Genomic DNA, 17,384 nt, shown 5'->3' with positions numbered 1-17,384 from the left:
TAGGCCATAGCAGAGAGCTGGATCAGAAGTGGAGCAGCTGGGACTCGAACCGGTGCCCATATGGGTATCGGCACTGCAGGCAATGGCTTTACCTGCTACACCACAGAGCTGACCCCCAAAGAATTATCTTTACTGTTGGTAGTCCATGGTTCCCCTGAACAATGTAAATATATTAAGATATTCATTAAAATTATTTTAAAAAGTGAATTTTAAGGCTGGTGCCGCAGACCTAGTGGACTGTTTTCTCTAAAAGCTTCCATTTGAGGCCTCTTGTTGTTACCTCCTGTTGAGGAGTGGCTTGTATATATTTATTGCTTATTGGCATAGAAAATAGACCTAGACTTATTTTAAATGCAGAAATAGGTGAAGATACTATAGCTTGTGCTATATGGGCCCTATAGTTTTTAGAACTCTTTTCTGTGCCCTCGTGTGACCTGTGCAGCACCTTGTGGTAGAGCAGGAGTGGGCGCAGAGGGTTCTGGGTGTCCTGACTCACCGAGCACTGGGTGGGCAGCTGGAGTCTAGATCACATTTCTTCCCTGTCCTTTTTCCCCGGTAGTTCCTGACCGCCCTTCTTCTGCCACAGTGGACCATGGACTTAGATCTGAGTGATGATGTCATAGCTGATTACACCTTGATAACTGTAGCCAGAGCAGAGAATAAGTACTGACAAATTCTCAGTTTGTGCATTTGCATCAGAGCAAAGGAGCAATTTTCACTTAGAATTTTGTATTAAAAATAAGAGTAATAGGGCCGGCGCCACGGCTCACTAGGCTAATCCTCCGCCTGCGGCGCCGGCACACCGGGTTCTAGTCCCGGTGTGGGCGCCGGATTCTGTCCCAGTTGCTCCTCTTCCAGGCCAGCTCTCTGCTGTGGCCAGGGAGTGCAGTGGAGGATGGCCCAGGTGCTTGGGCCCTGCACCCCATGGGAGACCAGGAGAAGCACCTGGCTCCTGGCTTCAGATCAGCGTGATGCGCCGGCCGCAGCGCACCGGCCGCGGCGGCCATTGGAGGGTGAACCAATGGCAAAAAGGAAGACCTTTCTCTCTGTCTCTCTCTCTCACTGTCCACTCTGCCTGTCAAAAAAAAAAGTAATAGGTATTATTTCTCATATCCTTCCGCATGTCCCAGACCCAGCAGTGGGCCCGTCCGTGTCTGCTCTGGGATAGGAGTAGCCTGAGGACCTCCACCCTTCCTACGACAAGCCCGCAGGAAACAGTTGAGAGAACCTTTAGTAGACGTTGGGGACCCCTCTTCGAGATGCCTTGGACGTGTGTGGCAGACCTCTGGTCACAACTTGGGGGGCATTTGCGGGGCTGGGAACGTGGAGCTTTCTCTCGGACTGTGCAGAGAGCGCCCCTGCAGAAGCCAGAGCCTAACCCCTCTTTGCTCCTTAGGATGGAGTCCACAGAGAAGTGTGAAGCCATCATCACCCACTTTAATGGAAAATATATCAAGACACCCCCTGGAGTACCAGGTGAGGCATCTGAGAGCCAGGCCGAGAGCGCCACAAGCTGCGACTTCTATGAAACGCCCTGAGCAGACTGCACGAGAATGAGGGGCTGAGCGAGGTGGGTCTCAGCTGCTCTTCTGCCTTCTCTCTCGGCAGCCCCGTCTGATCCTTTGCTTTGCAAATTTGCTGATGGCGGCCCAAAGAAACGACAGAACCAAGGAAAATTTGTGCAAAATGGACGGGCCTGGCCAAGGAATGGAGACATGGTAAGAGGACCTCAGAGGGAGGAGGAGTGCCAAGGGCATGAAGGTGGAATGGAAGTGACTGTGGCGTGACAACTGTGAGCTCAGGTGGCAAACTCCAGAGCTGTGCCTCAGAGGTGCTGGCTCCTCACTGTGCATGTGTCTCATGCAGGGCTTCGCAGCCTGCACAGTCAGCAGACTCCACGGCAGCTGTAGTGAGACTTGTCCAGACTTCAGCAGTTGAACAAAATACACTGCCAGTCTTGCATTCTGGCCTGGCTCCTGTTCTCACTCAACACTCACAATATAAATGCTGTGTTCTTTCTTTATAGGGTGGGATGGCCTTGACCTATGACCCCACCACAGCTCTGCAGAATGGGTAAGGGTGTTATATATCATCAGGCTACCTGAAAATGACCATGAGCCGTGACCAGGAACTCAGGGTGTCATCCTGGTTCTTAGGTACCAGTTAGCTAGCAGGAAGTGGCTCTGCCCTTACCTCACAACTCCTGTCACTCATTACTGATTGACATTCCTTCCTGCAGGTTCTACCCTGCCCCCTACAACATCACCTCCAGCAGGATGCTTGCTCAGGCTGCACTCCCCCCTTACCTTCCATCTCCCGGGTCACCCTATCAGGTATGCTTGTACCCAGAGTGGGGCGGGTCTTTCTCTGCCACTGTGTTTCAGGTGAAGGAATGTAAGGCAAGAAACCACTTGGGTTTTGGGTTTTGTTTCCTTGCTACATATTGCACACAAATAACATAGAAATATAAAGTGCAGTCACTCTGTAGGAGCAGTGTCCACGCTCACATTTATACACACACTGCTCATGGGGCCCTCTTATGCCCCTTCCACCACCCCCACAGTAAACCCACGTGAGTTCCCTGCTACATGGCATTTTCCATACTTTTCTTCGTACAAATATGCAAGTACACAAATGTATACAGTTTGGGGAGTTCAGTTTAGAAAACTTAGACCATATGAAATAAATTTTTGTCTCTTTTAACAATGTCTTAGGTCAGTGATTCTCAAAATATGGTGCCAGATCAAAGCCAGATCTAGAAATCCCCTGGGAATTTCTAGAGCATAAATTTTGGGACTCTCCAGATCTACTGAATTAGAAACTCAGAATGGGGCAGAGTTACACACACACACACACACACAGACCTTCCATCCACTGGTTCACTCCCCAAATGGCTACAATGGCCAGGGCTGGGCGAGGCCGCAGGAAGAGCCCAGCGCTCCGTCCAGGTCTCCCGTGTGGGTGGCAGCAGCCACCACTTCTGTTTCTCAAGTGCATTAGCAGGGACATAGATGGAAAGCAGAGGAGCTGGAACTCAAATGGGCTCTGCTCTGATTCAGGGTGCGGGTGTTCCAGGCAGTGGCTTTTTAACCTACTGACCACAACATCGGTCCCCCAGGAAGCTGTTCTTAAATCTGACATAACATAGGGGTCCTAGTGTGTGTGTGTGTGTGTGTGTATCTATATCTATATCTATATATAGATACACACACATATATACATACATATACACACACATATATATACATATGTGTATATATATACATATGTGTGTATATATGTATATATATTTTTTTGACAGGCAGAATCAGACAGTGAGAGAGAGACAGAGAGAAAGGTCTTTTTCCATTGGTTTACCCCCCAAATGGCAGCTACGGCCGGCGCGTTGCACCGATCCGAAGCCAGGAACCAGGTACCTACTCCTGGTCTCCCATATGGGTGCAGGGCCCAAGGACCTGGGCATCCTCCACTGCACTCCCGGGCCACAACAGAGAGCTGGATAGGAAGAGGAGCAACCGGGACAGAATCCGGCACCCCAACCAGGACTAGAACCCGGTGTGCCGGCGCTGCAGGCAGAGGATTAAACCAAGTGAGCCACGGCGCCGGCCCATCTATTGTATTTTCTTACTGCATGTAACTAGTTGTCCTAACACCAAATTATTAAGAAATCTATCCTTTCCCTGCTGAATTGAAATGCTCAGGCAGCCTGTAATACACTTTCTGTGTCTATAGATTTGACTTTTCAGGACATTTCATATGAATGGAATCATACAACACATGGACTTTGGGGAAAAAAAGGGGGGAGGCTCTGTGGCATAGAAGGTAAAGCCTCCACCTGCAGTGCCGGCATCCCATATGGGCGCCAGTTCATGTCCCAGCTGCCCCACTCCCCATTCGGCTCCCTGCTAATGTGCCTTGGAAAGCCGTGGAAGGTGGCCCAGGTCCTTGGGTCCCTACAGGCATCACAGGCGGTGGCTCTCACCATTGCACCACTGCCTCAGCCCCACCACGCATGCTGTTTTGTGTTTGATTTCTTTCACGTAGCAAGGTCAGTACTTCATTCATTTTTTTAGCTGAAAATATTCCATGGTGTGAGTGTGGTATATTTTGTTTATCCATGTATCAGGCGGCCGTCTGAATTGCCCCCTTTTTGGCTGCTGTGAACACTTGTGTACGTGTTTTTGTGTGGACATACCTTTTCATTTCACTTGGGTTGTACCTAGGAGTGGAATCGCTGGGTTACACAGTCACTATTTTGAGTCTCTGTCAAAGTGGTCCCTGAAGTGGCTGCACCATTTTTACATCCCCACCAACAGTGTCTTTTTTTTATTATTAAGATTTTTATTTATTTGAGAGGCAGAGTTACAGAGAGAGAGAGAGAGACAGGCTGGAGCTGTGCTGATCCGAAGCCAGGAGCTTCTTCCTGGTCTCCCACAAGGGTGCAGGGGCCCAAACACTTGGGCCATCTTCTGCTTTCCCAGGCCACAGCAGAGAGCTGGATTGAAAGAGGAGCAGCCAGGACTAGAACAGGTGCTCATATGGGATGCCGGTGCTGCAGGCGGAGGATTAACCTGCACCACGGCGCGGCCCCCACCAGTAATGTCGTTTTAATGTCAGCCTTCCTCATGAGTTTGAAGTGCTATATGCTGTTGTTGGTTTTTTTAATTTGAGTCTCTTTCATGTTTATTGGACATTTGTGTATCATTCTCAGATGAGTGTTTAAATATTTTGCCCATTTAAAAAGTCGTTTAAGACATACACAGACAGGAAAGTACACCACCTACTGGTGTACTCCCCACAGGCCTGCCACAGCCAGTGGTGGGCCCAGGCCTGGTGCAAGCTGGCAGCTGGGAACTCACTCAGATCTCCCACATGGATGGCAGGAACCCCCTCACTTGAGCAGGCACCACTGCTTCCAGGGGCTTCATTACAAAAACTCTGGAGTTAGGAGCTGGAACCAAGACTGGAACCCATGTACTCTCTGATGTGGAATGTGAGCCTCATAACCAGTGTCTTTGTTTTTTTTTTTTAAGATTTAACTATTATTAGGGCACGCATTGTGGAACAGTGGGTTGAGGCACCACCTGCAAAGCTGGCATCCCATATGAACACTGGCTCAAGTCCCAGCTGCTCCGCTTCCAATCCAGCTCCCTGCTAATGTGCCTGGGAAAGCAGCAGAGTGATGAGCTGGGTCAGAAGCAGAGCAGCTGGGACTTGAGCTGGCACTCACCGCTGCACCACAATGCTAGCCCCTTAACCAGTATCTTAACTGCTAGGCTAAACACTCACCTCTTTTGTCCATTTTTCAATGGGGTCACTTAGTTGGAAGAGTTGCCAATAAAAGATTTATTTATTTGAGAGGCAGAGTTAGAGGCAGAGACAGAGAGTGAGATCTTCCATCTGCTGATTCACTTCCCAGATGGCTACAATGGCTGGAGCTGGGTTTGATTTGAAGGCAGGAGCCAGGAGCTTCATCCAGGTCTCTCACATGGGTGCAGGGGCCCAAGCACTTGGGCCATCTTCTTCTGCTTTCCCAGGCCATAGCAGGCCAGCTCCCAGAGAGCTGGATTAGAAGTGGAGCAGTTAGGACTTGAACTGGTGCCCATATGGGATACTGGCTCTGCAGGTGGCGGCTTTAGCCTTGACGCCACAGTGCCAGCCCCTAAGTATTTACTCTTAATGTTTGTATTTTCTGAGGGAAGGATTCCAACTTGTTTGGGCTTTGCAGAACATTGTGGGTCACTGGGCTGAAGAGTAGTTTCTGGAGAATTAACATTTCTGTTTGTCTTCGCTTGCCTTAGAGAGTGAGCCAGACGTCTCCTCTGCAAGTGCCCACCCCGTCTTGGATGCACCACCAGTCGTACCTCATGCAGCCTTCGGTGAGTGTTCAGAAGCGGGCAGAAGCAAAAGAGGCGATGTGCTGTAGAGAAAAACAGTGGGCTTTGATGACAGATGTGGGTGTGAGTTCTCGCTCAGTCCCTGTGCAGCCCACCTCTAAAACCTTAAATTCTGTGTGTGTGATTCTGAGGCTGGGGCTCTCCAGACGGGCGGCAGAGCGCCTGCTCCTGCTCCAGAGCCGGGTTGCTGCTCACATGTCTTCTCTGTCTTCAGCGGGCCTGGTCGCCGCCAGTCAGTGCTCTAGGTGGCTTCCCGGGGTGCTGCCTGCTGACCGCTGGTGCTGTCCTTGCCTCTAGGGCTCGGTCCTGACGCCAGGGATGGATCACCCCGTCTCACTGCCGCCGACCTCCATGGTGGGACCTCTGGCCCAGCAACTGGGCCACCTCTCCCTTGGCAGCACAGGCACGGTAAAGTGGCATGCTTTTTTCTTTTCGGTTGTTAAGGTATGTTTACCTTTTTGAAAGGCAGAATGACAGAGACAGATTTTCTATCTGCTAGTTCACTCTCCATGTGGTCACAGTGGCCTAGGCTGGGCCAAGCCAAAGCCAGGAGCCAGGAACTCCACCTGAATTTTTCATATGTGTGGCAGGGGCCCAAATACTTGGGCCATCTTCTGCTGCTCTCCCAGACACATTAGCAGGGAGCTGGATCAGAGGTGGAGGAGCCAGGACTCAAACTGGTATTCATATGGGATGCCAGCGTCACAGGCAGCAGCTTAAGCCACCACACCCCAGGGCCAGCCCAAAGCGGAGATTTCTGATTACTGGGTCCTGCAGGAGAGGGAACATCTGTGATGCCCTTCAGCCTAGATACTTAGGAGTGATGGTGGACTTACTTAAGCATCGTTAGGGGAACGCTCAGAACAGGAGATAAACTGATTGTCCAGATGCTGGGAACGCAACCCCTCCACCCTGCAGCCTACCTTGCTTGTTGGTTCACAAAACTCACTGATGATGTTTCTCTCCTATGTGAGTTTAAGTGTTCAAATTCATTTCCTGGACGTTCTCACCAACTACTCGGGAGTTAGCGGAAGAGTGGGTGACATTCATTCAGTTTCTTGTGTCTGCTGCCTCCTGGCCCACACAGGAGGGCTTCAGGGCAGAGCAGGCAGCAGACCCAGGAGAAGCAGGAGGAGCAGGAAGGAGGGAGAAAGCCCTGCAGTGGAAGTATCTAAGCCACAGTGCGCTTTAGATGGCCTGGCGCGCCTTTAAGAAGCCAGGGCTCTGGAGGTAGAACACAGGCATCAGGGCTTCGGGTTTTTTTGTTGTTTGTTTATTTGTTTTTTAAGCCTCCAACGTTGCCAAGAGGCCTTGCCCTGAGCCTGTTGGTATTTCGTTCTAGTACGTGCCCGCGGCAGCGGCCCTGCAGGGCGCTTACATCCCCCAGTACGCCCCGGTGCCCTCATCCAGTGTGTCGGTGGAGGTAAGGGCCTTCGTCGCCTCTCTGGACTGAGGCTAAGGGAGGTGAGCAGAGGCAGGTTCCCCTGCTCAGGGCCTTCCTCTTGCGGGGCGCAGAGAGGCTGCCCTGAGCTCTGGGGGGTGGGGCAGTGTGCATGCTGGTGCAGCTGAGTGTGGAGAGGTGGTCCAGGCAGGGTGCCTCGGTGGGAGGCGTGAGCTGACTCTTGTTCTTGGGCATGGTACAGGATAGCAGCGGCCAGCAGAGCCAAGTGGCAGTGGATGCCCCCTCTGACCCTGGGGTCTATTCTTTCCAGTTCTCCAAGTAACTGGGTAAGCCCCGCGCATGGGGAGACCGTAGATGGGGCCCCTCCCTCCCCTCCCTGGTTTGTGCCTCCTTTAGGTTCCCGCTCCCTGCCAGGTCAGACAGAAATGAATTTCTCCAGACACAGGTCTGTCACGCCGCAGAGCGCTAGCTGCGGCCACTGTCTTCTGTGGGCCTGGGCGCCCCGCCCTCTGCACCGTCTACTTGGCCATGGGGGTTGGGGGGCCCTCACTTGTGCTGCAGTCTCAGGGTTCAAAATGCATTTTTCCTTCTGCAAAGAAAGCTTTTTGTCCCCTTGTAGCTACGCTGTGGGTTTTTCCCCTCCACCAAAGAGCTCAGCTGGAGCAGCTCCTCCCCATGAAAAAACCTGTTTTTTGTTTTTATTTATTTATTTATTTATTTATTTATTGACAGGCAGAGTTAGAGAGAGAGAAAGGGTCTTCCTTTTTCCGTTGGTTCACCCCCCAAGTGGCCGCTACAGCTGGTGTGTTGTGGCCAGTGCGCTGTGCCGATCTGAAGCCAGGAGCCACGTGCTTCCTCCTGTTCTCCCTCGTGGGTGCAGGGCCCAAGGACCTGGGCCATCCTCCACTGCCTTCCCAGGCCACAGCAGAGAGCTGGACTGGAAGAGGAGCAATCGGGACAGAATCCAGCACCCCAACCGGAACTAGAACCCAGGGTGCCGGCACCGCAGGCAGAGGATTAGCCTAGTGAGCTGCAGCGCCAGCCGAAAAAACCTGTTTTGTATGTATTGGGATGATTTTCGGAGGCCTTTTTGATTTGTCATTGTATCTTTAAGAAAACCCAGAAAGCTGTGGTGCTAGGACATGGACGAGGGAGCCCCGCTTGCTGTGTGCCGCCCTGGACTTCGTGGATGCATGCGTGTTTGGGGACACGGTGCGGGCTGCTAACGTGCACCCCTGCCCCCGCCCCGTGGGCCCTCCTCGCGCGCTGTGCCGTCTCTCTCCTCCAGGTTGGTCATTTTTCTCTCCCATACAGCCGAGTCGCCTCCGCTACCTTTGTTCAGTCTTTAATTTTGTGGGCTTATTTTGTGAATGAAACTTCTTGTGGAATTTGGGGGAGCTGGGCATGGAACGAGGTGACGGAAGCTGCTGCTCTTCCCGGGTGAGGCGTCCATCTGGGCTTCAGGACGTGGACACAGCACCAAGGCTCTTGCGCGAGACGAACTGCAGCCTTTGGAAGCCACCTGTGGGCCCAAGGGGCTGAAGACCGTTCCAGGACGGACTCGCCCGGCCTCTGACTGATGCTTCTCACACCAGCCGACGCCACCTGAGCAAAGGTCTTTCTACACCTGCCTCCCTGCCTCTGGACGTCTCCCGGCCCCTCTTCCCTGCGCTCCCTGCGGCACAGCCTCCGTCCACGGGGGATCTGCGGCCGGGGGTGTGTGCTGCTGGCAGCCTGCAGAGCACGGGACAGCAAAGACGTCTCTGGCCCCAGATGTCATCCCTCATGCCAAAGCTGAAAGAGTTTGACCCAGGGTTGTCCCTGCTCTCTGGGGTGGGGAAGACCCCCAGCCCAGCTCTGGACACCGCGTGCCTTCACACATCCATGTACCTGGCTTGGAGGGACAGCCGTGGGATCCTTGACTTCTCAGGCTCTGACCTGTGACCCCCGTGCGTCCAGCAGGAGCCGGCCTCAGAAGGCTGCGGCTGCTGCACCCGCACACACTTGGTCATGGGGGTGGGGAAGGGCAAAGCTCTAGAACCGTGTGTGGACCCCTTCCCCAAGCTTGGGCCCAGGCCATCAGCAAGCAGTTTCCTTCTTGTGGAAGGACAACAGGGAGCAGCATGGGAAGTCCGAGCCCGAGTTCCTCCCTCTGGCCGTCCCCTGTGAGGCCCGCGCCCAGGAGGAAGCCATGGCTTGGCTTGCGGGGAGCAAGGCCCTGCTGCCGTCTTCCCTGGTCGCTGCCTTGCCTGGCGAGAAGAATTCTGCTCCCTTCACTTCCAGGCACGTGCCTGTCTGCCAGGCCTTGGCAAAGTCAAACAGTGGAGGGGGAAAGAGGCGCTGGGAGCAAGAGCCCAGCGTGCCCCCGCCCCCGCCAGGCATCCGCCAGTGCCCCCTGACCCCACCCAGGATGTAAAGGCCGAGATGTTCCTCACAGAAGGGCTTACCCGGGGTGAGGCAGCCCCAAGCTCAGCAGCCTTCTAGAAGGATTTGGCTGAGCAGGTGAGCCTTAGTTCTGTCTCTAGCCTCAGTCAAGGAAAGCGCCGCATAGCTGCTTCCTTGTCAGTGCCTTCGAGAGACAAACACATCGGGGACCCTGATGGAGGCTGGCAGGCAGCGAGCTGAGGAGGTGGGTGCGTGGGGCCTGTCGCAGCACTGCCAGCGCTCCTCCGCCTCCCGGAACCCCTGCTCCTGCCCCTTTTCTCTGTATTTAAAAATGTTCAAATGGTCACGATCTGTTCTGCTTTCAATTGTCAAGTCACCTCCGGGAGCTCTCACGGGAACGGACCTGCTGGAGTCCGAGGGTCTCATTCGGGCCTGGGCGGTGATGGGGGGCCTGAGGTGGTCGCCAGGGCTGGGGGCGCAGAGGAACTCCTTGTTGGTGCTTTTGGCTTCCAGGCCCTGTTGCAGGAGAGCATGGAGCAGAGGGGAAGTGGCCTGCCCAAAGCCGCCCAGCCTGACGGGCCCGCTCCCACTCTCCTCTCTGTCCCTGGTCTCTTGCCCCAGCTCGTTACGATTCAGCCTTAAGATCTCTTAGTACTTTGTGCTTTCCTGTTTTCAAAGGGCGCGCAGCAGATGGTGTGGCCCCTCACCAGGCCACAAGCCTGGCTGGCCCGCCTCATGCCTGGGTTGCCGCTGCTCTTCTCAGGCTCGGAGGTGAAACTCAGACCCTAGGCTGACTGGACTCCCAGAGGGCAGTGGGGAGGTTAGGAAGAGGTGGAATGGCAGGGAGGACATCTATTTTTCCAGAGTGTTTTTAGCCAACGGATTTGGAGCTGCCCCGTCTAGGAAGCCCAGCGGCCCTGGTGTGGTGACCGTGCTTGTCGGTACGGTGGTTGGATGCTGCTGCCTGTGCCAAGGATGAAAACCTGGCTTTACCACTGCCGCTCCACAGGCTGTGCTGGTTCAGGCCGCCTGGGCCCTGGTCCATCTCCTGTCTGCCCTAACTTGCTGCCGCAGGAGCTCCGGCACCTCCCACTGCGCCTCCGGTGTTTCCAGCACTCACTCCTTGCTGTTCCAGTGGGTAACCCGTGGCGGGCCATCACTTTGTGGGTGAGGATGCTGGGAGAGCCCTCGGTGGAACGTGGCGAGGTCCCCACAGGGACTAAGGCTTTTAGAAAAGGAAACCACTGGTGCTCCCTTGTGCACACGCCCCACCTGCTGGTCAAGCGGCAGCACTGCACTGTTGGTCAAGCGGCAGCACTGCACTGTTGAAGGGCTGCTTCACCTCGGGCGCCGAGAGCTTGGGCTGGTGATGAGGTCCAGGTCCACACTTGCCCCGGATCTGCTTGAATCAGTGGGCTTCAGAGAACGTGGGTGTCGCTAAAGCCAGGCTGAGGCCTGTGGTCCTAGATCTTGCGCCACCTACCGATTCGTCCCGATTCCCCTTTAAACCAACGACTCCATGACTGTGCTACCTGCGTTTCCGGTCTGTCCACACTACTCCACTCTCAGCTGCCCTTGTGGCGAGTCCTCTCTCAGCAGCTAAAAGCAGCCCTGGACAGAGCTGTGTCTCACCCTCAGGGCGGTCACCCAATTTACCGCCATTCAGGCAGATCCAGCTTCCTCGTCCTAGTTACTCATCTACCTCAGCCTCCCGGGCACTTGATTCACTCATCTCTTCACTGTCCTCTTCCTAAGGGTGGGAAACTGGGGGCTAGGAAATGACCACTGGCTGTTTCTTCTGGAAGGTCTCTCAAGAGGTTAGCTCCCTCCTCACCCTAGAATGGGCTGGGCAGGCTGGGCGTGCCTGGCGTCGCCCCCAGGAACACAGCGGAGGAGGGAGAAGGTAATCGGGCACCCTACCCTCCCTCCGCAGGGCCCAGGCGTCCAGCTCATCACTGGCATCCCCACGCCAAAGCCCTGCCCGGCCTTTCTGGGGGGGCCAGCAGCCTGTCGCCTGCACTTACCGCCTTGGACAGGAAATAAGCAGCTTCTGCATTTTTTTTTTTTCATTTTCCAGTCTTTTCATTTCTATGCCAGCGCTGGCCCTGTAGCTTTTCTGACCCCCTGGTCTTCTCACATTGCTGTCCTACAATTTGACAGACCTGTGTTTTGCCTTATTTTTTAATAAAAAAGTTCACATCTTGGTGCCTTCTCCATGGTTAGGAGGTGGGAAGCTGGTGACGGGCCGGTACTCTGCTACTCCAGAAACACGGACAGCAGCTTAGGAAGCTAAGGCCGCGGCTCCCAAGAAGGCAGGAGCCAGGCACACCGCCCCCACTCTGCCCAGTGACCTCACTCACTTCAGGCTGCCTCCGTGCGTGCCGGGCGGGTGAAGTGGGGATCCTTTGAGAAGCCCTCTAACAGAAAAGGCCTAGTGGGGAGGTTCAGCAGTACAGCCGCCCGACCCCGCCCACGGAGACAGGCAGACCTCCCCCGAGGCCTGGGTGCCAGCCCATGCGCAAGATGAACACACAGAGGCCGGGACTCTCTATCAAATGTGGTTTTTATTCAACTGACAAGCACTTTCTACAGCTGCACTTGTGGAACATCACATGGCAAAAACAGGAGTCTTTCTCTAGACTTTTTTTTTCCTTTTTTAACCTTATTAAAAATGAGATTGGTCCTAAAAATATAGAAAGAAATAAATTTAAATTCACAAAAAACTGTACATTATCAAAAAGTCACTAAAACACCACATTTGGTTATATAAAAAGTCAGTCCCTTTTGTTGTAAAAGGAACGTGGAAACTTGTTGGTGTCGATGGTGTGGTTTCTTCCTGTTACCAGACTGATGGGGGAGGGGAAACAGAGGGCAGGGTGGCTTGTCTTTTTCACCTGTCTTCCCTACCGAATACTCCTTATCGTCAAGAAGAGAAAACCCACCTAGCTCAAGGGGTGGTAAGGATGAGGAAAGAGAACTGAGAAATGGCCCCTGTGATCATCCCCGCTCCCCACCCCCTTCAAACCTGAGGTGAGGAACCCCCCCCACCTGAAGAGTGCCTGGTCCCTAGGGAAAGAGGTGGGCGGGGGGGGGGGGGGGACACAGAGCCGGAGCCGCCAGGCCCTCCGCCTCCCCTCCCCTGCGAGGAGAGCGGGCTGGCGCGGCGCCGCCGGGGAAGCCTGGGTGGAGGAGCCCCCGCTCCAACAGCCCAAACAGCTGGCCAACACAAAGTCTGTTACAGCGCAGTTACTTAGATAAAATATAAATATTTATGCATAATATAAAGTCAATTCAAATATTCTTCAATCCACCTCTTATTTAAAAGCAAAAAACAAAAATTTCAAATAAAGTTAAAAGTTTTGAGGTCTATCTGACAGAAAAGGCGACTTTAGAAATAGGCTATGGGGGAGAAGGGACATACAGGAGAGGGAGGGGCTGCCTGAGCCCACACTGCCCCGCCCGGCACCCTCCCCCACCAAGGGAGCAGCGGCCTCCCCAGTGCAAGTACCCGTAATCTCCGACGGGAGGCGCTCTGCTGAGCAGGAAAGCGGGGGGCCGGCCGGGGCCCATGGCTATCACGTGCACTTAGGCGCTTTCCTCTCACCTGCTGGGGGCTTAACTTGGGCACTGGCCCTGCGGGGCAGTGGTAGACCCAGGGCTTCCCCCTGCCCTCTCCTGTGCTCCGGGGGCTCTGCTGCTGGGGGATGGGGCAGAAAGCACAACTAAACCCACAGAAGCTCAAGAGATTTTGGAAAGATCCAGTTCTAGCCCTCTCCCTGCAAAAGCTTAAAACTCAAAGCCTCTGAGGAGGGAGCTCCTGCTGAAAGATTGCACAGTTTGAAGAGGCTGGAACAGAGGGACCAGGAGAGAGGAGGGAAACAGCCTTGTCCCCAGAGCGCTTGTTCCTGTGGTTTCCCAAAGACAAAGAAAACAAACAATAGTTTGAGACGACGGGAAAAGGGATAAAAACAGGTATCTGGGGAAACTGAATGGGATCCCAGCAGTCACAGCATCCCCTCCTTCCCCCCATCTCTCACACACTCACACACACACACACACACACACTCTCAGCACTCGCTCTGAGGCCAGTTAACTGCTCTCTGGCCTTCATCTTGGGGTGTGCCCAAACTCAGCAGTACTTGTCCCTGAGGAGTTCCCGAGCGGGAGGTTTGGGGAGGAGGCGGGAAAGCCCAGGCGCCGCCGCCCCTCTCCCAGCTGCCGAGTTTCAGAGAAGGCTGGAAACTCAGCGTGGAGGACAGCCACGGCAGGAAGAGGACAGAAAGACGGGGGCCTCCGAACTTTTCTTTTTTCCTTTGCAGGGTAAGAAGTGGGAGAGAGGAGGGGAAGAACCCGTACACGATAGTTTTCCATTATTGGACGAGAGAAAATTTGAAAAATGGAGGGCAGAGGGGAAGGAAAAGAAAAACTCGAGAGCAAGTGAGGAGCAGGAAAAGACTGAACATGGAAGCAGCATGTCCAGGGCCCGGGGTCCGGCTCGACACACTGGGAGTAAGTCCACTTACTGGCCGTCACTGCGGGTCCGCACACAGTACAGAGTGTTTCTCGGTTTCACACATTCACTAGAACTATTGCTATTGTTAAATAGCCCCAGGATGCTGGGGCGCGTACAGGGAGGGGGTGGGGCCAGGAGGAGGAAGCGGGGCCTTCTCTCCCCCTCCCATGTTTAAGTAGGAAATAAACAGAAAGGAGAAATTATTTTTCTTTTTTTGGCTTTCAGTCCAGAAGGACCTCACCTCTGCCCCTCTTATCTGAGGAGCAGGAGGAGGAAGGGAGATGGGTGCGGGGTAAGAGGATGTGGGTGCTGCCGTGGGCAGGGTCCAAAATCAGGATTATCTGACTTAGCCTGACCCAGGGCAGCATCAGCAGTTGAGAATGGCAGGTTTGTTTGTTTGGAAGGTGGGCGGGGCCACCCCGCCTCCCTCGCCTCACAGATTGGCCTGTTTTCCCTGATAAAACTCCTCCCAGCGGCTCTCAAAGAAGCGGCGCATGATGTGCCCGGCCTTGCCCACTTCAGAGTCGTCCTCGTTGAAGGTCTGGCAGTTGTCAAAGACCAGGAGGGCGTCTGCAGCAAACTCCTCGGAGCTGGTGTACCTGGGCGGGGTGGGGGGGGGGCGGGAGTTGGCTCAGAGCTGCGGTGAAGAAGCGGGTATGTGTGTGTGTGTGTGTGTGCGCCGCTGACACCTACTCACCCGCCCCGGAGCAGTCGCTCCCGCATGGTAGAAAAGTCCATAGGGTTTTTGATGATGCGCCGGTACCCACTGACCAAGCGAGGGTTCACAGGCTCCAGGAACGGCCAGGCTGCATCATGGGACTCCATCTCCATCAGGATAATCCTGGCGCCACAAGAACAGCCACAGCTCCGTCTCAGGACACATGTGGACAGCCGCAGCCCACCCAGCCCTTGGGCTCTGGCAGGGTACGTACAGCCAGCTGTTCCCAGAATTCGCTCAACTCACTCGCAAAACGTGAGATCGCTGTGGTGGTTCCGCATTGACAGCCGCCGCCGCTTGCACGGAGACAGCCCCTCTTCTGAGAGCTGAGGCACCGCAGGGCTCTCTCGGCCCCGGGACAGCACCCGGCGCCGGCGGCCATCCCCCTCGGAGAAGCTCAGCGGGTAACTGCTTTTCCGCTTCTGGCCTCGCTTTGGGAAACCAGGCTTCTGAGTGAATTCCTCCGCCACCTGCTGAGGATGGGAAGAAGGTAAAAGCAGCCACCGCTGGCACCGTACACTGCGTGCCCTCCAGGTCATGGGAATCCAGACACTTTCACAGGGGCTGGTGTCGTGGCACAGCAGGTTAAACTGCCACCTGGGACACCTGGATCCCATACCGGAGTGCCCGGTTCAAGTCCTGGCCACTCCGCTTTCAATCCAGCTCCCTGCTTTACTGCACCTGGGAAGCATGAGAAGATGGCTCAAATATTTAATTTCCTGCCAGCCACGAGAGAGACTGGAATGGAGGTCCTGCTTTCTGGATTCAGCCTGGCCCAACCCTGACTGTTGGCGGCCAACTGGGGAGTGAACCAATGGATGGAAGACCTCTCTCTTTCTCTGCCTTTCAAATAAATAATCTTGAAAAGAAAAGAATCCTTTCACACAGAAGCCAGCACGTGAATCTACATGGAAGGTGGTTGATTATGCCCACTTTATAGAGGACGCAGCTGAGGCCACAGAAGTAACACATCCTAAGGAGGACTAGAACCCAGGTCTCGTGCCACCGAGGCTGCAAAGACCGAGGGTGTGATAGGGTCCTTTGTAGGACTGGTAGTAAACGGGAGGGCCCTGAAGGAACAGAAGCCTCACCTGGGCCAGACAGACAGCACAGAACCAGTCTCCTTCTGGGACAGCTTCCATCTTGGGCCGATGGCAGTAAATGTGGCAGCCACGGTCACACCCATCACAAAGCAGAAGAAACTCATCGTTGTCACCCTTCCGGCAAACTAGACAGGTCTGGATCAAGGTTGTGAGGAGGCCGAGTGAGGCTTCAGGCCTCCACCTGCCAGCGACCCTCCCCAGTGCGGCTGCCCCCTCTTACCACTTTGTTGACAGACTTCTCCCAGGCAATGGAGCGCTCCAGCTGGGCCAGGCACAGGCACACCTGCGCTGCGCTCCGGCACCGCTCAAGCGTCTGGCGCCACACCCGAATGCGAGGGGTGATCTCGTACGATCTGGAGGAAGAAGATGGTGACCCCTGGGTGAGGAGCGGGATCCACTGAAGGGAGAACGCACCCCTTCTCTCTCCAGGAGCAAGACTGGGGGAGTGGGAGACACTCACATCTCTGTGGCGGTGCCCTCAGGGGCACCATTGGGTGCGCTGAGCAGGGCCTTCTCCAGCACCACCTCATGCGCCGGCCAGAGAGGCTCCCGCAGGTAGCGCCGCTCCACGTTCTGCTCCAGGGCGGCCAGCCGTGTCACGGCCAGGTCCAGCGGGTTGGTGGCTTTACGCTGCGGTACCAGTCCTTCCCTGCCCCTCCCCCTCCATGTGATATCCTCTTGGGAGTCAGGCAGGTGCTCGCAGTAGGCCAAGTCCTCACGGGTCGAGTCTGGGCTCGGGCATGTCCAGCCCTTGTTGCCAGAGAGAGGAATAAAACTCATTATACAGAAGGAAACCGGACAGGGGAAGAAAAGGAACATTAGGTCATTGTCAAGTGGGCACTCGGGGCTTTTGCAAATGGTTGAACAAGGGATGAAGACCCTCCCCGCCCAGAGCAAGCCCCACGGTACCCGAATCTGCAGATCCGACAGGACGACTCGCCGCTCTAGCTCCTCCACCCACTGAAGCACGGCTAAGTCTGTCTCATAGGTCTTCTCTGTGGGGGACCAGCTGAGAATCCCTTCTTGCAAGGCAGGCAGCTGGCAGGGCTCAAAGATGGAGTCTGAGAAGGGAGGGGCAGAGGCGAGGCCATCAGGCCGCTGCCCACGGCAGCTGCCCACGGGCCGGGCTCCCCAGGCGGGCGCCGGCGGGCTCTACTTGCCGGCTGAGGGCCGCAGGCAGACCTCCTGCAGGAAGTCCCTGTGCTTGCTGAGGTGCTTGTGGAGTGCCTTCTCGCGGATGCCGCGGGGGTGCAGGGCCTTCAGCGTGGCGTCCACCACGTCAGGATCCCGGATCCACCACCAGCCCGAGCGCATCTCTGTGGGCAGAGCACATGGATGTGACCGGCAGGGCAGGAAGCAGATGTCA

The 17,384-nt window shown here is 55.0% G+C and overlaps 2 protein-coding genes across 10 annotated transcripts in view; one reads left to right on the top strand and one right to left on the bottom strand.

Moving 5' to 3' along the window:
* The window catches only part of RBMS2 (RNA binding motif single stranded interacting protein 2), a 57,263-nt gene extending 45,376 nt beyond the window's left edge, over positions 1-11,887 (top strand). Inside the window, exons 6-14 of one of the 5 annotated variants that reach the window (XM_062203436.1) lie at positions 1,397-1,476; positions 1,609-1,718; positions 2,027-2,073; positions 2,240-2,333; positions 5,802-5,879; positions 6,195-6,305; positions 7,240-7,320; positions 7,541-7,625; positions 8,218-8,507. In XM_062203436.1, coding sequence (XP_062059420.1) covers positions 1,397-1,476; positions 1,609-1,718; positions 2,027-2,073; positions 2,240-2,333; positions 5,802-5,879; positions 6,195-6,305; positions 7,240-7,320; positions 7,541-7,621 — 682 coding nt within the window. In that variant the 3' untranslated portion in view covers positions 7,622-7,625; positions 8,218-8,507. Of the gene's footprint in view, positions 1-1,396; positions 1,477-1,608; positions 1,719-2,026; positions 2,074-2,239; positions 2,334-5,801; positions 5,880-6,194; positions 6,306-7,239; positions 7,362-7,540; positions 7,627-8,031 lie in introns of those variants that run through there. The other 4 variants (XM_062203434.1, XM_062203435.1, XM_062203433.1 and 1 more) reach the window with 4 other exon arrangements.
* Positions 11,888-12,229: 342 nt separating this feature from the next.
* BAZ2A (bromodomain adjacent to zinc finger domain 2A) overlaps positions 12,230-17,384 on the bottom strand; it is a 37,486-nt gene continuing 32,331 nt past the window's right edge. For 4 of the 5 annotated variants that reach the window (XM_062203428.1, XM_062203430.1, XM_062203432.1 and 1 more), the window contains 8 exons: positions 17,179-17,334; positions 16,928-17,079; positions 16,479-16,768; positions 16,239-16,371; positions 16,007-16,153; positions 15,162-15,388; positions 14,895-15,038; positions 12,230-14,796 (listed from right to left, as the gene is read on the bottom strand). In XM_062203428.1, the coding sequence (XP_062059412.1) occupies positions 14,631-14,796; positions 14,895-15,038; positions 15,162-15,388; positions 16,007-16,153; positions 16,239-16,371; positions 16,479-16,768; positions 16,928-17,079; positions 17,179-17,334 (1,415 nt within the window). In that variant the 3' untranslated portion in view covers positions 12,230-14,630. The remainder of the gene's footprint in view (positions 14,797-14,894; positions 15,039-15,161; positions 15,389-16,006; positions 16,154-16,238; positions 16,372-16,478; positions 16,769-16,927; positions 17,080-17,178; positions 17,335-17,384) is intronic. The other variant, XM_062203429.1, reaches the window with a different exon arrangement.

Source organism: Lepus europaeus, chromosome 10, assembly GCF_033115175.1.
Source record: "Lepus europaeus isolate LE1 chromosome 10, mLepTim1.pri, whole genome shotgun sequence".
Lineage (NCBI taxonomy): Eukaryota > Metazoa > Chordata > Mammalia > Lagomorpha > Leporidae > Lepus > Lepus europaeus.
The sequence above is the reverse complement of the archived record's forward strand: the minus strand, read 5'-3'. Positions and strand labels throughout refer to the sequence as shown.